Below are 24,148 nucleotides of genomic sequence, written 5' to 3' on the forward strand. Positions count from 1 at the left end.
TCACGGTACCGAGAATGACAAATGAGATTCAGAAGGGAGAGTTAGCATCTTCCACTATATTAAACTCTCTCAGAGCGTTGGGGCATCGTCCTCAGTTGGTGTAACTAGCTTAACAGATTGAGCACTCTGTTGAGCTAATGAAGGTCGTCGTCTTCTATGTAGAGAAGCCCCATCAATACTGGCTTCTCCATCATCGTCGATCACCATGGTGTCTACGGCTAGCTCGGGCGCGACGCTCATCATTATAGTGCCCGTAGTTGGCTTAGGCGCGGTGCTCTTTGCCTTTTTATTTTTTCCCTCGACCACGGAGAAACGTCGCCTTTTTGGTTACTTGTTCTCCGGCCGGGAACTCCGAGAAGAAGAACTTGTACCAGAAGTAGGCCCGAAGACACCCGTTTGGGCAAAAGACTCCTGTAGTAACCTCGCTGCATCAGTAGGATCAGCCAAAACGTCCTCCTCAGGAACGACAACTAAGCCCTGTGGAAGACCTGAATTCAACATGAAAGGAGAGTTAGACAATTTTCCTATACGAAAAGAAAAGGCAAGGTAAGTTTAATCTACCATGATATTTGGCCTTCCACCCGTATTTGAGGGACAATTCTTTCCACATGCCGGTCTCAGGTGTAGTAACATCCAAAATCTTCTGGACCCACTGGTCTAGTCTTTCAACCCTTGGTGGTGTCCACAGAGTTGCTGAAATAATAAAGGAAGGAAGATCAGTAATAGCATGAGACAATCTTTAGCTAAAAGGAAAAATAAACGATGAACTTACGGGTACCGTTCCATGATTCAGGAAAGGATGAAGTCGTGACTGGGATAATATCCCTGGTGGAAACTGCAACGAACTGCTCCATCCACCCATAGTCATTGTCATCATCCATGCTGGTTAGCAAAGCGTGATGACCACATTTGCTGAAATTTATCATTCCCCTAAGGGAAATCTTGGGGGAATAAAGGTTCATCAACCGAGCTAAGGATAGATCTTCTCCCGTCTCCTAGCATAGACGTCAAAGACAAGCAATTGTCCTCCACACAGAAAGACTTGCATGTGCCTAGCATACCTGGTAACGAATGCAAAACTCCACGATAACGAAGTCAAGCTCCTCGCTCAAGGAGAACGGGCCCAAAGTGAAGGGATACATGTAAACATACAGAAAACCCTTCTTGGGTAAGGTTACCCGCTCCGCCAGGTCAGGAGCAATGATGTTCAAATCTTGGCAACGATAGTCTTCCTTCACAGGCAGGGATGCTGAAAGGACAGATGGAAGAAGGATACACACCAACGGCTCATGCGAGGGTTAGCAGAAGGGTACTTCTCTTCGAAGCCCTTAGTGATAGTAAGTTTTCTGGGAATTATGGTTCTTACTATGGGAGGAGCAGCATCATTAGTACTTTCTTTGTTCTTCGAAGGACTGAAATTTCTAGAAGAGGAGGCCATTGTTATCAGAAAGGAGAAAGAGTTTTTTTTCTAAAGAAGAAGAAGATTAGAGGGAGTTGAAAGCAAGTGTGAGTTGAGTAAAGAGGGTTCGAGAGAATTTAGAGAAGCATGAAGTGAAAAAGGGGAAGAGTGATGCGTATAAGTAAACGAATAGGCGGCTAAAATCGTGGCCATGATTACCTCAAGAACCAGCGAAAGTGTTGTTGAATCATGGGATGACGCATGTTCAGGACATTAAATGCGGAGAGACGTGCGTATAATCATCCATCAGAAACTTTTCAGAGGGGGTCAGAGAATTTTCCGCCAAGAAAGATATTTTCACTAACTTTCCGGTAACATAAAGATATGCCATCGGAAAGTAGGGGGACTACCTGTATAGGGTAAAATATATTCAAATTAAATGCTCGCATACTACAGTGACACATGGAGCCGAAGGCAGAAGGTAACCAGGTCCGAAGGCGACAATCTCGTTTATCTTCGAAGGGAATGATGTTCGTAAAAGCGGGATAAATATCTTTTACCTGGTGACATTTAATGGAGAATATTCTATAGCATTAACTTCGTAGTCCATTACAGAGAATACAGCATTTGTTGTCTACCATTACACTTTCTTCAATGGCTCCCATAATTGTCATTTAATAGGAGCTTGATCCTAGGACTTTGTTCCCTAGGCACCATTATAAATAGAGAGCTCAACAACCATTGTAAAGGACACAAACTTTCTGACAAGCTGATATTATACTTTGTTCAAGCTCAATAATATTTTACCTTCTTGCTTGCTAATATCGTTATTACTGCATCCGGAAGCTCTGCTTCGGAACCAAGATTGTTGCTGTCTTATCTCGATTTCAAGGTTGTCTTACATTCTTATTTAATTTATTTAATATGTTGGGATCAGATCGATTCACTTGTCTATATCACGTATAAATTTAACTGTACCGTTTTACGAATAAAATAATATTTACCGGAGAAGTGTATCTCTTACATTGTCTATAGAGCTTGTATTTAAACATGTCTCATTGAGAGAGGCTAAAGGAAACGGCAAACAAAAAACGGATTCCAGATTTCCTTTTTCCATCCTTACTCTTCTCAGACCTTCTCAATTGGAACAGAAGACGGTATAGTAAAGAAAGGTGGATGCAACATTTAAGCAATAACAAAATCTTCTCCAAAACATAGGGTTCCAACATTAGCTTCTCGAAGACCTGCCCTGATAAATGCCACAAAATCACGTCTTGAGTATTGTCATTACTCATTAGCATAACATTCAACTATTTATAGAAATTCCACAAGCCTCAACACTTGATAAGGATCTAAAAACAATCGTTAGTTTTCTATCAACGTTGATACGGAATGATTCTTCACAAAAAGGTGGTTTGTACTTAGTTGCTTTTTATTTTCCATAAGTGGACAATTGTTATCAATTAGTTGATCTGTAATCCTTTTCAACGAAGGATCTTTCCAAATATTAATGTCAAGCCAGTTAAATGCCGACGCGGCAGCATTCATCTAATTGCTTCACTTGATTCACCGTTCTTTCTTTTCAAGTTGTATTTGTTGTTGGTGCCTACAAGAGATTACTACAATAATTGGTATATTATCCTTCCTACCCCTACCCCTACCCTTCAATTGCTTTCATCACTTTTGTTTGTCTTTTGGTTTGTGCGATTTTACCATCCAAATTTCTTGAATCTCATGGGCGCATTGGCCATCAGAAGAGCGCTCTTAAGGACTAAACCGTCTTTCTTTCTTGAGCGAACAAAGAAAGAGTCAAGCAAGCGAACACGGGTGGCAAAATGGTTCAAAGAAAACAGTTAACCATCCATATTATCCACTAAAAAATGGGTTGGATAATGAACTTTTTAAAAACGGATCAAATATGAATAAGAACCATATTATCCATATAGAAAATGAATAACCAATGAGTAATCAATTGATCTAACTTTTACATTTGTAAATCCTCAAATTGGGGGTTCCTCAAGTTAGAGAAACTAAAAATTCTCCCAAAAGTGATCATATACAAGAAGTCATGGATAATATGGGTAACCTATATTATCCACCGGTTAACCCGTTTTTATCCGTATTAAATATGGGTCGGATCAGATAATTGATCCGTTTTTTCGTTAAACGTTTTTAACCCGAACCATATCCGACCCGCCCGTTTGCCACTCCTACAAGCAAATATGGAGAAAAGATATCTTGAAAAATTTAACACTGAAATACAGAAAATATTGATAAAGCTTGAATATGTACACTCTTTATCAACATACAAAGTGCTACCACTATTGCTTTAAATGATAGTTCCAACGCTACAACTCAAAACTCGTAACTATTACAAACTACTGATACCTGTAGACATAGTTACTCTGTTGCCAAGCATACGAGAAAACTGAAGAATGGTAAGAGCTTGGGTCTAATCAGAAGAGAGTGGAACTCCCATCCGGTCTTTAAAGGTGAAGCTCCCATGAACAGCTTAAGAGGAAGGTGCTACTAGCGACGAGGCCACTTAAACAAGCCAAGCCCACTACAACTCTCGGCAGCATTCTCGTCTGTTGAGTCTGACCCGCTAATAACTGATTTATCTGAACTATCCTCTGGAAGAAGCTGTATTCTATCAGCATGATTGATGACCCAATCAGTGAATTCGGGAGATGAAGCTAATTCAGCTACAGCCTCCTTGGTAGACTCTTGCGTGAAATCTTCCCACTCCTTTTTTGAAAATCTCTTTCTGTTGGGCGTCTTGTGAAAGGTTGAATAGTACTCGTTCACTTTTTTCCCTTTTCCATCTGAAAAACCTGCAAGCATCAAATAATAGACATGACCAGAATTAATCCATAAATATGGAATACCAAGATCAAAATGTTGGATATTTTGCATCAAGAATAGCTAGAAGTTACATAATATTAACCAATATAGTTTGAGTACAATAATCAATATAGTTTGGGTACTACAGTTCCTAGTAGAATCCAAAATATGAACCACCAAAAGCACTGATAAATTCTAGTCTCAATCACACAGCAACAGATTTTATGATAGGATAGTGGCTGAAGCTTGAAAACTGTGAAAGAAATGCTTTGAACCTGAGTGAACAGCTGTGGCTACTCTTAGAATGCTCAACTTTGAATTTCAGTCTAGCAATTTTGCCTTTAACTTAGCTAACAACCTAACATGAAGATGTCACAACTCACAAGTTAACAAACACTGATGTCACTCAGGCAGTGCTCCACTTGCAAATGGTCCAACATTGACCTCTCCAATTGAGAGGTTGAGCATACAGCTCCATAAAATTATTTGGACAGACAAAAATTGATTCTATCACGATCCACAACCACCTTAAACTTCGTGCCTGGTTAAAAGCCACCACATAAAATGAAATGGAGAGGGTACTTTAGCAGTAGGTTTCTTACCACTTTTTGGCTACTCCCATTAGCAGGACAAGAATTTTATATCCTTGAAATTTCAATAACAAAGTGAATGATCTTACAACTTTTTGGTTACTCTCAGTAGCATGACCTTCCACAAGTCTCACAACATTCACAACTGATACCTAGACTCAAGAACGATTGTCAATGTCAAACCTTTTGTATCGTTATTCATGTAAAACCTCATAAATGTCTTTAGCCTTTCGTTTCTTAAAGTTCCAGTAGAAGACAAACTGTGCATTTACTTGGTACTATCTTGTTGTAGTTGCAAAGGCCCAGAAATGCTTAACTCCCTTATTTCCTCATTGCATTTTGAAGAGGCATGAAGCAGACTACTTGCTATTAAAGATTGATAAGTAAATGGACCTATGGCTTAACTCAACCTCAAAAGCTAACTCTAGAAGTGAGGATTGCTCAAGACCATATAAGGATATAAATTGCCCCCCCCCCCCCGGTCATGGCAACTAGAGCTTGGAAAAGATAATATGGTGGCCCGACATCGGGTATAACAAGAATTGGGGTAGGATCCAATTACTATGCCCATGCCCATGTTAAATACCACAGTTAGATAATAGCTTTCAAAATAATTTACATAACTCTTTAGGTCCATTGCAAGTTACAAGTATTACATGTGGTGCCTTGATAATGATAAATTAGAGCTAATACCTTTAACAGGAGAATCAGACCGTGCAAATGAGCTCTTTGGGATACTATGTGGAACTCCAACAGAACCAAACTTTCTGGATTTGCTAAAGAACTCAGCACGTTTTTTATTCATGTTCATCTGCCTGCTATTCTTTGCCCAACCACCTCCAATTCCAGAATATGACAAATCACTGCACACAAAGCATAGAAGTGGGAACTAAGACCATCACACCTTTCAACACCAAGAAACATTTCTAGCATCATGTTACGTGATACAAGAGAGAAAAATCCAACTCTGCCTCCCCCACCAGGAAGGGGACAAGGGGACAGAAGAAAAGAAAGAGAAGCGCCCTTAAAATGGAAGTCGTTGGAGGTTAGACTGACAATAAGATTCTATCTAAAGTAGGAAGATTGGCTCACGTATGTACACTTCACCACAGGAAAGTGAAAAGAAAAAGATTCAGACAAAGGTCATTAAACTAAATGTCAAATCATTAGCTAAAGAAATGAGAGATCAAAAGTCCTTTTAATAAAACCAAACTTTGGCAATTGACCAAAGTGTTCAGCAAGCAAAGGTAAATTAAGGACTAGCAGTTAGAAAAGTTATCCTTACAGAAAATAAATACGAGGAAAACGTAAATAGAAATATCTGAAAGGAAGAAAAGGAGAACCCCAAAAATCTTATCTATAGTGATCCTACTAACAGTTAGAGCTACGCATTTCGTTCACCCTCAGGTGCTTCCCAAGAAAACCCTCAAACAAATTATTATTACAAGTCCAAACACTGTTAGAAGGGTGAAGTGGGTTTATGGCAGGAGAGTGGTTGGGGAACTAAATCACCTCCAAAAAAAGAAAGATGTCATCACCGCTCGTCAGAAAGGCCCACATGAACCAAAAGCCTACTAAAAGGGTCTATTTAAGAACAACCTTTGGTGCAAAGCAGCAGCGCAAGATCAAAAAACCTGATGGTACTGAAGCACGATCCAGACCACCTATCATTGTTGCCGCAGCTCGAAGCCAACTATTGTCGCCAAAAGAAGTTTGAGAAGGAGAAAGAACCTAAGGAAGGAAATATGACACTTTCTGAGCCGAAGCAAACATGCAAGCAATCCGTGCTGCTCCATGTCTGCAATTCGTATCGGAAGGATGTAGGAGGAGAAGACAAAGGAGGAGGTAGAACAGGAAGGCTCTTCAATTACCTTACAAGTAGGCGAGTCAAAGTGGAGTCGTGACCCTCATGCTCCAAGAAGGAAACATAGGAAGACACAGAACAGGAAGGCTCTTCAATTACCTTAGAAGTAGGCGAGTCAAAGTGGAATCATGACCCCTCATGCTCCAATTATGAAGCTCCAACAAGCAAAGGGAATGCATTGCAATTTTTATGTCGGTGATTGTCCCCTTCTCATCACAATGCTGAGAGCTGCCTTTGGGTGGAACAAGGATCGGTCAAATTTGAGGGTATGATACATTGATGAGTATTCCAGTGGAATAAATGAGCCTATCGGTGTTTGGGGCCAACACAAATTGCACAACACAACAACAACAACAACAGATCTAGTGTAATCCCACATAGTGGGGTCTGGGGAGGGTAGTGTGTACGCAGACCTTACCCCTATGTCGTGGAGATAGAGAGCATGTTTCCAATAGACCCTCGGCTCAGTGAAGCATAAGCACAACAGTAATAATCGGTCTAACCACCGCTCTGTAAAACTTACTTTTTAAGTTTTGGTGGTACCTTCTAGTCACATAAAACACGGAAGCAAGCCCCCATTTCTACCACTCCGCCCCAATACGATGTGTGACGTCCTCATCAATCTCTCCATCCTCTTGTATAACTGAACCAAGATACTTGAAACTTCCTCTCATAGGGATGACTTGTGAATCCAGCCTCACAACCCCATCCGCTTCATGAGTCGCACCACTAAACTTGCACTCCAAGTATTCTGTCTTGGTCCTGCTCAACTTGAGACCTTTAGATTCTAGTGTCTGCCTCCAAACCTCTAACCTCGCGTTAACATCGATTCGCGTCTCGTCAATCACCACAATGTCATCTACAAATAACATGCACCACAACACCTTCCTTTGAATGTGGCGCGTCAGTGTGTCCATTGTCAGGGCAAATAAAAAAGGGTTGAGGGTTGAAACCAGCAACCCCGTCACAACTGGAGAGTGATCCGAGTCCCCTACTACTGTCCTCACCCGGGGCTTAGCTCTATCATACATATCCTTAATTGCCCTAATGTATGCAACAGATACCCCGTAGCCTCCAAACACCTCCACATAACCTCCCGCAGTACTTTATCGTAAGCCTTTTCTAGATCAATGAATACCATATGTAAGTCCTCCTTCCTCTCCCTATATCGCTCCATCAATCTCCTAAGAAGGTGGATGGCTTCCTTAGTAGAAAGCCCTAGCAAAAATCCGAACAGGTTCTCGGAGATAGACACACTACTTCTCACCCTCAGCTCCACCACCCTCCCACAGACTTTCATAGTATGGCCTAGCAGTTTGATATTCTAATAGTTATTACAATTTTGAATATCACCCTTGCTCTTGTACAATGGGATCATCGTACTCCACCTCCACTCCTCGGGCATTGTCTTCATCCTAAAAACAATATTAAATACTCAGTGAGCCACTCCAAGCCCGCCCTGCCTGCACTCTTCCAGAATTCCACTGAATTTCGTCTGGCCCAGTCGTTTTACTCCTGCTCATCTTACGCATAACCCCCTCAACCTCCTCCACTTTAATATGCCTACAATACCCAAAGTCTCGCCTACTCTCAGGGTATTCCAAATCCCCCAGCACAATGTTCCTGTCCTCCTCTTCGTTGAGGAGTTTATGGAAGTAAGGCTGCCATCTCCGACGAATATGTGCCTCATCCAACAAAACTTTGCTATACTCGTCCTTGATGCACTTCACTTGGTCCAAGTCACGGGCCTTCCTTTCTCTCACTTTAGTAGCCTTAACAGCTTCTTCTTCTCCATTCCACCATCAGTCCCCTTTGTGACCACCAAAGTATCCATTCGAGACCCCTAATACCTCTTTAGCAGCTGCCCTAATGCAATTCGCGGTTGTGGTCCACATACCACTCGCATCACCATTACTCTTCCAAGCCCCCATATCCAGCAGCTTAACCTTCAACTCCTGGGCTTTGTCCTCAGTCAAGGCTCCCAACTTGATTTTAGGATGACCATACACAGCCCTTTTCCTCGTGATCTCAAGGTCCATGACCAAGAGCCTTTGTTGGGTCGTGAGGTTCTTACTCGAGATGACCTTGCAGCCCGTGCAAAGACCTTTATCAGACTTTCTAAGGAGTAGATAATTAATCTGGGTCTTGGCCAAGGAACTCTGCAAAGTGACCAAGTGCTCCAACTTTTTCGGAAAGCTCGAGTTAGCTATCACCAAATTGAACGCTATAGCAAAATCCAACAACAAAGTTCCTCCTCCATTTTTATCTCCTAAACTGAAGTCGCCATGCACATCATCATAACCCATAACCCCCAAACTCGCCCCAATGTAGCCATTGAAATCTCTTCCTATGAAAAGCTTCTCAGTATGCGAAATACCATGCATAAGCTCGTCCAAATCCTCCCAGAAGCGCCTCTTGACCTTCTCCAAGCCCACTTGGGTGTGTATGGACTGATCACGTTCAAAGTAAATCCTCCAACGACCAGTTTAATAAGCATCAACAAATTCAACACGAATTGCACAGATTCAACAAATTATTTTTGAGACGAAAATGATGAATTATGTGTGAAAAGTGAGAAGCGGTAAAAAGGAGTGGAAGGGCGAAGTTGTTGGCCAAATCATAAGACAACTAGAAAGGAAGGCGGCATTGGAACTTAGTAGCTTGATCTCTTCAATAAATAATGATGAAAAGAATAGATTGTCGAAAGAGTTGGGTGAAGAGTAGGTACCACAACTTTAGTAAGTGATTACTATGTACGTTAAAATCTTATTTTGAATGGGGAGGGCTAAAATCTTATTGTACAAGCACTGCCAACCAATAGTTGATTAAATTATTCCTTTGGACCGCGGAGGAATGAATAGCGGAATCACTTTTCAAAACCCTTCATACTTTAAAAAAATATATATTTGATAAGATAACTTCAAGGAGATGGTTAAGGCATGAAAGCGGAACTAATCTATCAAGGACGAGGTAGGGCTAAGACTAATAAAATAATTGGATTACTAAAATGAATCAAAAGAGTTTCACCGGGAAGTAGTTGACAGAGTAGAGGGTGAGTCTCTTCTTGGAGCTAAACATACCGGAGAAAAAAGAAGAGACAAATTAATTGATCTACAATGTGGAGATTTGGGAGGGAGAGGTCAACGGTGAGCATGGGCGTGGTAGCACAAGAGATCAATTGGAGGTAGAAGTCCCGCATCAGTTGGCTAAACGGATACCATGAAAAGGCCACTCTACTTACAAAGCTCATGAGACTTTCACTTACAGGGAAATTCAGCGATGGAGATTGGCAACTAATCAAGAAAGCCTAGAAAAGGTTGTAGGGCTAGGGCTGGACGAAACAATACCAAAGCTAAGGTCACTCGCATAAAATTGACCTAATCAAGCATTCTAACATTTTTCCTGCCTATATTCACAATTTTTTCCTTGGTTGGCAACAAGCTTGTGAACTTATGAGTGATGCTTAAAGGACAGACTACAGAGCTATGGGAATAAGCAGCATGTCTTAATTGGTGGGACTTTGGGAGAGCGTAACACCACCAAAGGTCACAAAAGCCCCTAAGTATTTGCAAGTTGTCAACCTTCAACCGAGCTCTACTCCAAAAATGTTATGCAGGTGATAAATGATGAAAATGCATGTTTTTTAGTATGTTTGTATATTATTTTTTATGTGAGTTGCGGGAGATTACATGTTTATAAACATATAATATGCTCATTACATGTTTATTGTGTGTAGAAATGAATTTGGATGGAAGTTGGCAATAATTGGATGATTTGATGCAAAAAGAGTAGAGATGCAAGACCTGGGAGCGTGCCACAATTAGTGCATTGCATGAAGGTAGGTGCGAAGTGGCATAGGAGATGAACAAAAAAACAGTGAAGTATGGAGGTTAGCATTGGACCTGGCACGCGAAAGAACAAAGAAGAAAAAAAAATAGCTGGGAGCATGCTAAAAGTCGCGCGTTGCACCAACTCTAGCACGCGACTCAGCGTGTCCTTTTCGAATTAGGAGAGATCAAGTACGCCCCACATCAACCCTAATTGATATAAATACATCATAAAACATCCTTTTGAAGGGGGAGACACTACTTTAGGGTAAGACAACACCCAAGGAGGCAAGAACACGTTAGGAGCAAGGAGGAAGATTTAACCACGAGTTTTTCCCCTTCTTCTTCCTATTTTTCATTGTTGGTTATGACTTTTAGTATTGTAGTTTTACATACAATGACTAGCTAATTTATTATCTAGAGTTTTGATGGAACCTTTTGGAGGATGAATTCTTGTTACATTTTAATAAAATTTTGCCTTTGCATATTGCTACTTGTTCAACTACGTGTTTATTTTAGTTAATTGAAGAGCTCTCAATTGACTGTGCTTATTTATTATGTTTTGTTTGAGAAAGAGTGCATATTTAGGTGGTTGTTGAATAACGTCACTCCCAAGGTATATGAGAGATCAATACGACGGGTTTAAAAGCGGGATTAGAGATAACGAAGCTTTGACGTAATTATAGTGAGCTGTGAAAAAGTGCGAGCTAGCGTAATTCGAGAAAATATGACTAGTACATTATTGTAGTTGCTCGAGAGAGAATTACGATAGAGAATACTTAGCCGAAATTATAGGAGATGTAGTGGGAAGGATTCCGCCTATTGGGAAAATCATAACTCTAGACCTCCTTAATCTTATCTCCAACCCTTAGTATCTTTAGTTGCTAATTTACTATTTTAATTTGTTAGTTAATTAGTTAGATAGAAGAATCTTAATATTTATAACTTGGGAATTATTCGAGCTTGATTATTGGTGATATTGAACAGTTATAGCGAAACCTTAATTCTCTGTGGGATTCGACTCCGGATTTTTAGACCGGATTATATTTACAGTGACCGCTTATCCTTTTTAGCAGGTTAGCTGACGAACGCGAGGCCTTTCAGAGGAGAGTGATTTTTGCCAAATATAGATTCCAAAAGCACGGCGGTTCTTGAATGATCTTGCAACATTATATAGGATAACTGTGGGGAAGGAATATTGAGGGAACCAAACAACCTTTTACATAGTAAGGAATAGCATTCACATCGGATTTTGGCTTAATGTATATTGAAGCCTTAACCTCAATAAGTTCTCTAATCTACTCTTATGTCAAGATTAATAGGTAGTCATACCACAAAACTTGAAATGCAGAAGAAATGTTGAGACACGGTGTCTTAGGAAGTATCTTTTAAAAGACTTGTGAATGAGATACGACGATTTCCTACAAAAGATCTACAGCTGCATACAGTTTGAGAAGATGATAATCGACATGAAAAGGGCTGCTAAGTCAATGTTTTACGATGAAGTCATAATAATGCTTGCTCAATGGAGAGGATCTGAGGTAAGTTTGGAAGTCAGTATGGAAGACCAAAGCACCAAAAAGGACTAAAAAGGACTAATCACTTTCTTATTCGCTAGCTTGGGTTTCGGTTACAGATGGGATTGATTATGCCATTCTTGCTTTAGGTGGAAGAGAATGATGAAGATCTTGGTATGCACATTCATAGAGAGGCCAAGTGATGGGTTACGGCTCTGCAACAGGTGAAGTTTCGGTTGGAAATGCCTTCTTAAGTGACTCTTTCCTTTGATAGAAGTGATCTTCTTCACAAGCTTTGCTATGTGGGATGCTGTCACCAATCTTAGGAAGAGAAAGTGAATCGTAATAAGTCAGTAGCCCATGTTAATACACATAAGAGAGCATGGATCACATCATTCCAAGCATCAAAGTACATGGACATTAATATGCTCTAATTTTATAAAGCTTGGCTTCACTTTAAATGGTGTCGGATGTTGTGCAAGTGTGATAGTGGAGATGATGGAGGGCAGGATGAAAAAGACATGAAAGATAATTGCTTTATGCGCACTTGGGACAACTTGGTGGGAAAAAGCAAAAAAAAAATTCAAGGAATAGGAAAGATAATTTGGTGTAAAGCTCAGCCGTACACTTTGTACAAGACATCGTCTTGGTAAGAAAAACAATGAAAGAGTTTATTATATATTAAAAAAAGGATAAAAAAAGAATAAGCCCATGATTACTGCATAACAAATAAGATCCTGAATAAACAATTCAAAAGAGAACTTAAAATACTAAAAAAAATTACCTCGACACTCGCCACTGCATGGAAGTAACAGCAAAGCAAATAGGCAACCAGGAACTGAGCACTAAGATCACTAAAGGATAATCAAGTGTGCTCTAGCAATGAGAAAAACAAAAATTAATACACTAAATACAAAGTTAATAACAGTGTCATGCATATGTGTGTGTGTGTGTATGAGAAATCTGACTACATCATAATGCGAAAATATACACAGCACATCTAGATGTCAAAGCATAACCTGCGAAATCATATTCTTTAATAAATTCTTCAGTAGAAAGGTCCCAGAAAACTATCAACTAGCAGAAATTACATTCTACCGAAAAGAGAAAAATATCTGATGATACATGTTAAAAGAGTTACAATGCCTGACACTCAACCAGAATTGCCAGTGAAATTTCCCCTCTTGCTACATAATCTTTCTTTTTTCTTTATTATAAATATGGTGCCAAAATTACACATTGACTAGTAAAGTTCTTTAGAAAGTCATTCCAACAATCATTTACAGTAAAAGTATGGGTAACATATGTTTTCGGTTCCTTCAAACATGTTATGAACCTCTCTGAGCCATTCAAAATAAACACAGGTGCTAGCTCTCTGTCTCCCCATTGATCTACCTCACAGTTGCTAGGGTCTCTGCCAGAAGTATATACAAGCCTAAATACCCCTCCAACCCACCCCGCATTCTCTCTCCTTTCTCTCTCTCCCCGTTTCTTCTGATAAATATCCAAACCTCCTTCAAAAAGAAGCTGAGATCTCTATGTACGGGCATGTTGCTTCATCCTTTGTTAACAAAGCAAACTTGTATTATTAGTAAAAAAATCCAACATTTGTCGATTGAGAACTATGAAAAATGCAGCATGCATATATATTTCATTTTTCCAGGCCTTCTTATAAGCAAAAAAGATATGACGTCTAAAACCCTAATAGACCGTTATACATTGAGCCATAAAGAGGAGCTCCTCCTCTCTAAACTCCAATCATCTGAAAATATCGAAACTTCGAGAGCATGCTTCTTCCCTAACTATTAGAAACTCTACAACACATCTCCCTCTTTCAAACATCTTCGACTAAGTTCTGTTCTGTCCCACTGGTTCTCTTTTTTACTTTTGGAAGGATGAAAAGAAAATAATTATACAACCTTTATCTATATGCAACTCCTAATGCTAGGAAAGAAACTCTAGTTCTGTTTTGATCACCGAGTAATCTACGAGTATGATGTACTTTCAAGATTTTGTACCTCTCAAGCACAAAGAAGAGAGGGTGAAAAAAAAAAGCACCCCGCTAAAGTTTTTCAAAAAACTAGCGAAAGCGTTCTTCAAATTCACGTTATAACTTGATCCACTCATTCTTCAATCCCGCAAGACTGCAAGAAGAGTTGAATAAAGGAAAAAGAAATAAATAAAAGAGAAATCATGTTTTTGAAGCAAGAACTTAGAAAAACTAATCACCAACCTTTATTTTCAGCATATTCAGCCCTTTATAGACCTTGCAATGAGTAAAATTGACAAGTTCAAGGAAAACTAATCCTAATTACACTAGAATGAGAATAAGGTCAAGAAAAACCTATCCTAATTAAAATAGAAAAAAGAATTCTAGTAGGAATGAGATCCAACTAATAATCCTAGTTTGACTAGAACTACAAATATAATCCTACTAAAAGAGGAAATAAGGCATCTTAATTTTTATGGAAAAGAAACCCTAATCTTAAATGGATTCTTGGACTTCCTGAGCTTCTTGGATTCTAGGCCTTCTTGATTTTGCATCATTCTCCCATGGTTGAAAAAGACTCGTCCTAGAGTCTAACTTTTTCCATAGAAGCCGCAAGATTTGCTTAGTAGAGAATAGGGACCCAATGCTCACCAGGTTTCAAATTACATTTTGCTAGCTTATCATAGAGCTTCTTCACATTGCAAGAAAACTTAGCACCACTTGATATAAACATCTTTGAGGACCAGTGAAGGACTTGGTGAAAATATTTGCAAGCCGATCATTCGACTTCACAAACTTTGTAGCAATATCTCTAGAGAGTATCTTTTGGACAATCCCTATTCAACCATATACAACAATTATACCACAACAGTTGTAAAAGGTAAGAAAGAGGGAGGATTGGGGATCAGGATTTTAGGAATTCCTTTTTATCATAAGCTTACTCCTCAAGTGATAATAGACATATAGTTAGGAAGAAAGGAATCTGACTACAGAAACATACTAGGGAAATTGTGAGGAGTGTTCTATAAAAGATCCTTCCCTGATTCCTTTAGTTTTGTGCATGATACACAAGTAACTTTGGCTCAATATAAGTTAAAATCAAGGTAGGGAGATAATATCCAAGACGAACGAATAAATTCGAGAGAATTGCCTAGTTGTTAAAGTTACTGTAACTATGGGTGACTCCACAGTTTTTGTGTCGTTATATATTAATACACCCTCCCCAGACTCCACTTGTGGTATTTCACTAGGTTTGATTGATTGATATATTAATATACAATATGTTACCTTCTCCAAAAAAAAAGAACTACTGGAAGGCTTTATGGTTTTGTGTATATTCGAAACTCATTGAAATGATGAGGTCAGAGTAAAGGCAACAAGAGGCATACTGCAAAAACGTATTGCTCCTTCTGTCCTATTTTATGTGACATACTTTTCTTTTTAGCCAGTCACGAAACGAATAACACCTTTCTCTGTTTGGAAAGTACGTAATCTTAGCATCGCGTTTTACCCTAAGCGACATGCCTTATTTTGCACCACTTGATATAATCGTTCATTCTTTTATAAAGAAAGAGAAAATGATAAGACATTGTCGAACTCTCACCACCGCTCATTTAAAAGAATAAGTACTTTGCATAAGTTTAAATTACTTGTTGAAAAACTATTGAGCTCTTCAAGGATGCATAAAAGAACTACTCCTGTCGTTTCAAATTAGATGAGGTACTTTCCTTTTTAGTCTGTTCCAAAATAAATGACACATTTCTAAATTTGGAAATAATTTAACTTTAAACTATTCATTTTACCTATTTTACCCTTAATAAGAAGCTTTTATAACCAAACAAATGTTATAGCCCCACACAGCTTTTACCCGTTAAGCTTTTAAAACCACAAGTTTCCAAAATCTTCTTTTTTTTCTTAAATTCTGTGCCGAGTCAAACTACCTCATCTAAATTGAAACAGAGGGAGTATACTACATCTGTTGAAACAAAGTCAAAACCAAAGTGGAAAGCTCATCGCTCATTCATGATCTCAACTTTTCAAAATAGAAAAGCTATTCCACAATTCAACAATAGAATTGTCTTCTACGAGTACATCATTTCTAAATGGCTGCCAGAAACCTTCTCCACATTCAAGTTTAAACATCTAAGCAATTCTGGCTTTTGAGAGAGACTTCAAACGTGTGATATGCTCTTCAAATCCAAGAGTAATTAACGAGTTGAAAGCAATCACTTCATTGGACAAGTACCATGATACGTGGCAAAATCATGCTATCGTTTCACCTAAAAAGTTAAATTTTGGCTATGGAAAAAGGCTAAAAATACCCCTAGTGTTTGGTAAATGGTTTAAATTTACCATTCGTACAACTTTTGGTCCAAAATAAATACAATGTTATCTTTCGGTCTAAAACTACCTCCGCGACTAAGGAATAGGGTGTGGGTCCTTTTTACCCGCTGGCATCATTTCACTGGGCCACGTGGCACTCCAGTCCAAATTAATTTCTTCCTGCCCCGTTTGTTAAACCCAACCCAAATTTCGTTCTAACGCAACTTCTTCCTCCTTAAAGTCCTAATTTACTTCTCATGTTCACAATTTCCTTCTACCCTCCAATTTGTTGCATTTCTTCCTCCTCCTCGAACCTCCTTCGCTTGTCCATTTTCTATCTCTTCATCCAATTAGTCAGTTCAATATTCAATTCACTATCGCTAATAAAGTTTCTTGATGAATATTTTGGTTCATCGGCCTTTTTTTAAGAAAAATAAAATATACTATTCCTAAAAAACACAAGCTTCCTCCATAGACTCACTTGTGATTCTTCAAACTCTTTACGTATTTCACCCATATGCTCCTGCTGATGATAAGATTGACTTTTCATTCCTAAGTTATATGACCTTTACCACAAGGATTTATTGAAAGATCGGGGGTCAAACAAATTATAAGAGTTACTGTAGCTAATCTAGCATGGATCTTTTAGATGATGACATAGAAAGCATTACTGAGAAGACCTTTGAACAAGCAAACACCAAATGTGATGGCAAGATGGATGAAGGTAAGTGGCGGAGCCTAGTTCTACGGCAATCAATTCTCTTGAAGCATATGACCCGTCAATACCTCAAACGAGGAGGAAATTTTGAGGAGAAAAAAAATTGAACTGCCCTAATTTGATGAAGAAGACGACTGAAATGAGGGGCTACCACAATATACGAGTTATAACTGGAGATGGGTTAGAACGAAATTCGGGGCAGGTTTAACAAATGGGGTGGGTAGAAATTAATCTGGACTGGGGTGTCACGTGGTCCAATGAAATTATGCCAGCGGATTAAAAATTGACTTACACAATATTACGTTAGTCGCAGGGGTAGCTTTAGACCGAAAGATAACGTTGTGTGCATTTTTAGACCAAAAGGTGGGTGGAGGATAAATTTAAACCATTTACCAAACGATAGGAGTATTTTTGGTCCCTTTTCGTTTTGGTAATTCTTAAGCTATTCCATGCGTAAACTCTAAAAATATAATAGTTTGAATGTCTCTCTTAGTACCTGTAACCAATATTGTCAAACTTGGGTTTATAATAGAAATGTCAAACTATCCGAGAGGGATAAATAACCCACGCGGTTTACCTAGGAATGCAAAAGAGTATCTTGATCTTTTTTAGTAAGAATATCATAAAGTAAAGATAAAACAAGGCAGTAAAGAATATCAATGTAGATGTAACCGAACAAAAAAGAAAATTTCTCAAAACCTGGAAGACAAAGGTAATGCCAACGATGCGTATGGCCCATTTAACAAATTGAGCAACACCAACATCCACACTTCCATCCTCTGATATAACAAATTTCCGCACCAACCAATATCCTAGACCAGCTCCAGCAAGGATGATTCCAACAAGAACAAATACAGCCACCTGAAATCAAAATGAAATACATTCAGGGTATAATATATACACATCCATTTTTTTGGGTCATAAAGTCCAACTTGAATAATCAGTTTGACCAGTTTCGGCCTGAAATCAGACAATAACACTAATTAGCATCCAAAATTAAAAATAAAAAAATTTTAAGGTCCTATTTGCTCATGATAGTTTTAGCTTCAAAATTAGAATTACCAACAAAAAAATTTGTAACCTAAGTTTCACTTAGCTTGACTTCCAAAGTTTGAATTATATCACAAATACTGACAGAAAAAACCTAAGAAAGCTGAGTAGATCTAATAGCTTATATGATCTTTTACTAAATCATGAATGGAGGGAGGCCGCCAAAGCAATATGCCCTTAGAAGACTATGTTGTTCCTAGCTGTCTTCCCATAATATGTCTACAAAAGAATTAACTCAAGTTCAAGATCAGGTATCCTATTAGGAAGTTGAATTAACTAATACAAAGCACAAATCTCTAGGTGTTCAAACTCAAATGAACTGCACTGACACATAATAGTAGGTAAAGTGCAAATTGCCCGTGGACTTTTAAGGTTGAGGGTCAGAAAAACATTAAAGCAAAGAAAAAAAGTTTGACCACAATAATGACAAGCCACACAGTAACAAGATGAGATAAGAAAAAAAGACAGACGAGGATTAATCCATTGATCAACTATTAAAAGAACATCTTTTACAAAGAAAGAACATACAGGATTGTGAAACTCTTCACCAAGCCCAAAGTTTGAGACAATGGAATTTATCAGCATTGAGAATTGATGCACCAAAAAAGATCCTGCTCCGAGCTGAAACATGATTAAGATTGAATGTCATTAAGAACATCAGAGCTAGCAAATTTATCAAAGCTGAAATATGAATTGTTTGAACAAAATATCTAACCACTGAACCATAGATAGTCAGGTAGAATATATTTTTTCTCCCAGTTGGAAGCAATTTCATCCCCTGTACAATGAAGCAAATGTAACAAATGACATGTTATTAAAGGACTCTAAAAGAAGCTCAATGAGAAAAATTGTTTTTTTTTGGGCGAAGAAACTTGTACAAGCTAAATAATTTTCTTTTCAATGTAAATCTGACAAATCTAGGTGATACAAACATACAGCTCTTTAGTCCTTTCAGGCTCTTCTAGCTCTTTGTAGATGTTTCTTCTTAAACAGCTCCTTGTTCCCCTCATTTACGTACCCTCAACTAATCCTAGATAAATGGCATCATATCCTGTGCAATTTTTTTTGTTTATTTCTGATTACTTCTTGTCAGGTGTTGTTTCCTAATTACAGATTATGCCTATGTTTGTATCCTCTTGAGTCCTTTTTGTTTTCTAATTTATTAACAATCTCATGTGGCCGCATTATTCAAACAAAGTAAAAAAGTCAGTGGTCATCTAATATGGCTGTCATTTGCAGGTCAACCATCAATGGACCAAAATGGTCATAATTGGACCGGGTTACAAGCAAATTAGATGACACCTGACATCCTCCATAGTTTATAAAGAAGAGAATAAAAATATATCAACACCAAAGAGATCATTGCTATCTTTAACGAGACAGTAAGCGGACAATTCTTTTCCATCACAAAGTTAGGAAAAACTTCTAGTCCTAAAGCGTATAAAAGCATATGTCCTGAACAGAAAATGATGGACATGAACTGTCAGCAAAAAAAAAAAAAACAGTTAGTTTTCAGTGTATTTATGATTGATTTAAGTTTTTGAACTTACCAAAGCGGTTGGCACACTTAAGGTCTCTTCTTTGGCAGAGTTCTAAGGTTGATCTTTCTGCAATATCTTTTATGTTTGGCACACTTAAGGTCTCTTCTTTGGCAGAGTTCTAAGGTTGATCTTTCTGCAATATCTTTTCTTCAGTAATATTCTTTTTTCCATAGAGGAAAGTAACAAGTTTCAGTCAGTTATGCAAAACTGTTATACATATGCCTAAACCTATAAAAGCCAGTGAATTTTCAATACACATCAACCTTTTCCAATAGACTCCTCTTCAGAGTTTCCTTGTCACTTTGAGTACCACTAGATTTAATAGTCCTAAAATTCTTGGAGCGATTTGCAGCTTTCTACTACATCAGTTTCAATCTTCTATCCATAAAGGTTATCCGATGCTTCAACTGCAATAGAAGTATTTATCTCTACAAAAGAATGTAAAGGAAAGAACGATGGAAGATAGTACCAGATTGGTTGAACCCATAAAATTAAACACTTCTTTCTATAAAATTGGATTCTGTTGGTTAGCTACTTAGACCAATAAGGATGATACTTATAGTGATGTGGCATGAGTTCTAGGTCCAGTAAAGTCTTTTTGTCTTGGGCAATGACACTGGTATTGACGGGAGCTAAAGGGCCATATGGGCCAACACATACATAGAAGACACACAAGCTCTAAAACCTACAGGTACAGGCGAAAGTGAAAAATTGAAGCAAGTAAAATGGTGATACCCACAAGCATCAGCGCACACATGTAATATAAATTGGAAAATACTTAAACTATTTTGATACAAAATAAAAGTGATGACAGCAGAAAAACCATTACGCGGCTAAAGATGAACATACCTGGAACAGAAGGACAATGATGACAAGACAAACTCCAATAGCCATCGAACTGCTGTAGTAAAAAGGAACCCAACTGCTCACAATAGGTGCCATAAGCAGTAGCACCATACCAAAAGCAAGAAAGAGCAGACGCCATCTTTGTAAATCTGCATATCGTTCAGAAAGGTGGTAACTAAACAGTAGGCAAGAAACATACAAAAAACCCATAAAATCCCAAGCATAACTAAGCATTTGTCTAACCTTCTTCAAGAGTAACAGTAACAGAACCAGAAAGACCAACAAACTTCACGTCAAGAATTCTATCCTCGTAAGGGGACATGACAGAGCTCCATGGACCTTTCTGTAAATTCTTCCATGCATCTTGTTCACACTGGCACAAGCCAATAGAGGAATTCCTGCACGATACAAAACCTTGCTGAATCAAAATCTTCAAAAGGAAAAGACTAAATGATGTCTGAGAATAGAGGTATTCTCTCAACTTACTTGTGAAAGCAAATTTGTATCTTTCCAAGCAATCTATCTGGGATTACTGCTGACGGGACCAAACTGACTCGAAATGCACTAGAATAACTGCTAAGTTTCCATCTTGATAGACCACTGATTAGTATGCGTTCACATAATACATTGTCTTTTGACAAAGGGTCTCTCAAGGAATTAATTGGAGTCACATCCAGTATCTGATTTTCCAAATTGATACCTGTCATATCAAAATGCTAAGTTGAGAAATAAAAGATAGAGTGCTAACATCAAAATAGTAATCTCTGCCAACTTCTGGGAGTCGGCATCTTGATTCATTTGCACTATCAAGGATATTAGTCCCAAGAAGAAGCTATTTCAAAATTAAATTTTATCAAATTTGCAGCCTTGTATTTGTGGTCAGAACATAGTATTCGTAAACCTTGGAAAACTACCTTCTAGTGTGTCATTGTCCCAGTTAAAGATACATTCATGGGTATCTCTGTAATATTTTAGTTGGCTTATCTAAACTTTTACAGAGTAGGACAAATCATATAGTTTATAGATGTCACCATAATGCTTTTCAGATTATTGGAATTGAAAAGGTTGAGAAGTTCATGATAATTCACCATATTTTAAATGCTATGATGGCCCAAGGATCCATGATTAATTACTTGACTTCTATCTTCCGTTTCTTCCTCAATTTATATTTATAGTTGATTCTTTAAAATATTTATCTTTGCTCATTCACTAAGCTCACCAAACAGCCCAGGATTCTCCTCCATCTTTTACGGCATTATGCTCCAATATATATTCCATGTCATCTTTATTTGTCCTGGGCATAGCAGTGTCAAATGGGCATGAGTACTTGGTGTTGATCCTTCATAATCCTAATGCATAAAAACAGCGCCGGCTCTAATGATCTAGTTAGTAGCTACTAAGGCTTGTGCCTTAGGCCCCCAAATTTGGGGGGCCCCATTTTCCAGAAATAATAGGTTTATAGGTATTTAAATAAAATAAAATGTGGTTCTTTGAGTACAAAAGTAGACTTTTTCATATAAAAGGAAAGAAACTTTTTTAGATAAAATCTTAGCAAAGATCAACAATGTCTCATAAAAGATTAAATGGTTGGAAGAAATTGATTACAATTTTTTTAATAACTTTGCATCTCAAAAAGCTAGAACGGTAGAGTTCAAATAAAAATAAAAAAAAAAAAAAAAATATATATATATATATATATATATATATATATATATATATATATATTATAATATTTAAAAATAAATAGGCCTCACATCAAACGTTGGCTTTAGGCCACACATGCTTGAGCCGTGGCCTCCCTTGCACAAAAACAAGCTAAAGTTGAACACAACAGTGCATTTTACATGCATCTATCCTAAAAGCCTTCCAAACCCAATATCTCAATCCTTATTTTCAGAAATAGGCTAAAGTTTTAGAACTTTCACTGGGTATACACTATACAGGCAACTTGCTTGTCTCACAAAATAAATTTCTTGCGGACTGTGGAGTATTATTTCAACTTTCAGAAGTCAAAAGGAATTATTTTGGAAGTGCACTTGACCCTAGCAGGATCTTTAAGTATTTACTTAGCAGCCTGCCCTTGACCTGGGTTGGGTGGCCGGGTTAGCACCCCTCCTCGACTATGTACCCTGAAACAGATGCGCTGCACTACCCAAAAGCCTAACCTTGTCTCATCTACTCCTCTCTGGTTGTGTCATTACCAAGAGAATCAATCTCACAGAAGTAGAATTCCATCCAGATTTAGGTTCCTATAGATTTGATAAGTAAGAAAACCTTACTAAATCCTGCAGGCATAAGTATATAATTAACAGTGTTATCAAGGAATGACCAATTTTATGTGCAAAGTCTTTATTACTCGTTACGTTTATCTTCAATTTAAAAGGCAACAAATAGTTTCAAGAAAATGGTGCTAATATCTTCTCAAGGCTGTCAACCTTTCAATAACATCAATGCTACTCCTTTTAGGTGCTATAGCAGATGAAGTTCACCAAAGGTGCATTGACATGCACTTGGAATCATTGGCTTTGACAACTAAGCAATGTGGACTGGACATATGACTTATCTTATTCACTAACATCATGAATAATGTGACACTTCGACAAGAGTCTATATCTAGAGTACCGATTACTCAGGCCTTCAATTCACTCGTGGACACTGGGGTTTTTTTTTTTTTGGGTGTGATTTTGGGAATAATTCCTTGGTCGAAATTAAGCACCATCCGCCATTAAATATATACCATTTATAGTAACTTCTGCCGTCATATTACATCTTTTTATGAAATGCTGCAATAGTGTTCTGGTAATCACGTGAATGTCCAAATCCAAATGTCTACTCTTGAGGGATACTTGTACGCGATTCAAACTCCAAATGTCTATCATTGTATACAAAAGAATACAATTAGGAAATAAGTTTCCAACTATATCACATGAAATCTTCTTGACATACTCAGGTCAAATTGATATAAAAACGAGTAAGGGTTCTTCCTTTGATAATGCCCTAAAACTTGCTAAAAGACAGAAGGTTCTTACATTCTAAGCAGAGATTACGGGAAAAGAAAAACAAATTGCTTGTTAGTTTTGCTTCTTAACAATGAAACCTTGAAGGTTAAAGACTAATGTTAGTAGTCGATGGGTATCAAATTTGTAAAATTGATCATCCATTAATGAAAATAAGAGGAGCAAAATGGGACGCCCAAATCAAAAGTAATAATAACAGATTGAAAGAGAAATAAAACAAAAGGGAGTGTGGAAATAGATTAACCTTGGAGAGCAGCAATGGGAGGAGTTGAAAGAAACAAAGAGAGTAAGGGAAGAAGTAGCGCAGTGTATGCGAGGAACCCCATCTATGGTGGATCGAGTTCCAAGACCGTTTGTCTTTCCTCTTCCTCTTCCTCTTCCGTTTGAAACAGAGGAAGAAGAATTTAAAGGCGGTATACGCCTCCGCAGACCATATGCTTCCCAGTTAAGCTAATAAAGGGAAGCTCTTTTATTAGAACGGCAGTTTTTCTTTTTCTTTTTTGGGAAAAGGGACCAAATCTATATATATCTATATATATATATATATATATATATATATATATATTATTATTATAAAAGCATGAATGCAAGTGATCAAAATAGCCCTAAAATATTAACTTAAT

General features: G+C 38.0%; 1 protein-coding gene across 1 annotated transcript; it reads right to left on the minus strand.

The window, feature by feature from the left end:
* Positions 1–3,641: 3,641 nt before the first annotated feature.
* LOC104211641 (uncharacterized) lies at positions 3,642–23,968 on the minus strand. The gene is made up of 10 exons (XM_009760727.2): positions 23,770–23,968; positions 20,995–21,208; positions 20,752–20,906; positions 20,512–20,657; positions 18,837–18,899; positions 18,650–18,742; positions 17,771–17,932; positions 12,826–12,917; positions 5,527–5,696; positions 3,642–4,233 (listed from the first exon to the last, which is right to left on the minus strand). Exons 1-10 carry the CDS (start codon positions 23,849–23,851, stop codon positions 3,929–3,931), a joined length of 1,482 nt encoding a protein of 493 aa, XP_009759029.1. The 5' UTR covers positions 23,852–23,968; the 3' UTR covers positions 3,642–3,928.
* Positions 23,969–24,148: the final 180 nt, after the last annotated feature.

This window comes from Nicotiana sylvestris, chromosome 9 (assembly GCF_000393655.2).
Source record: "Nicotiana sylvestris chromosome 9, ASM39365v2, whole genome shotgun sequence".
NCBI classification, from domain to species: Eukaryota; Viridiplantae; Streptophyta; class Magnoliopsida; order Solanales; family Solanaceae; genus Nicotiana; species Nicotiana sylvestris.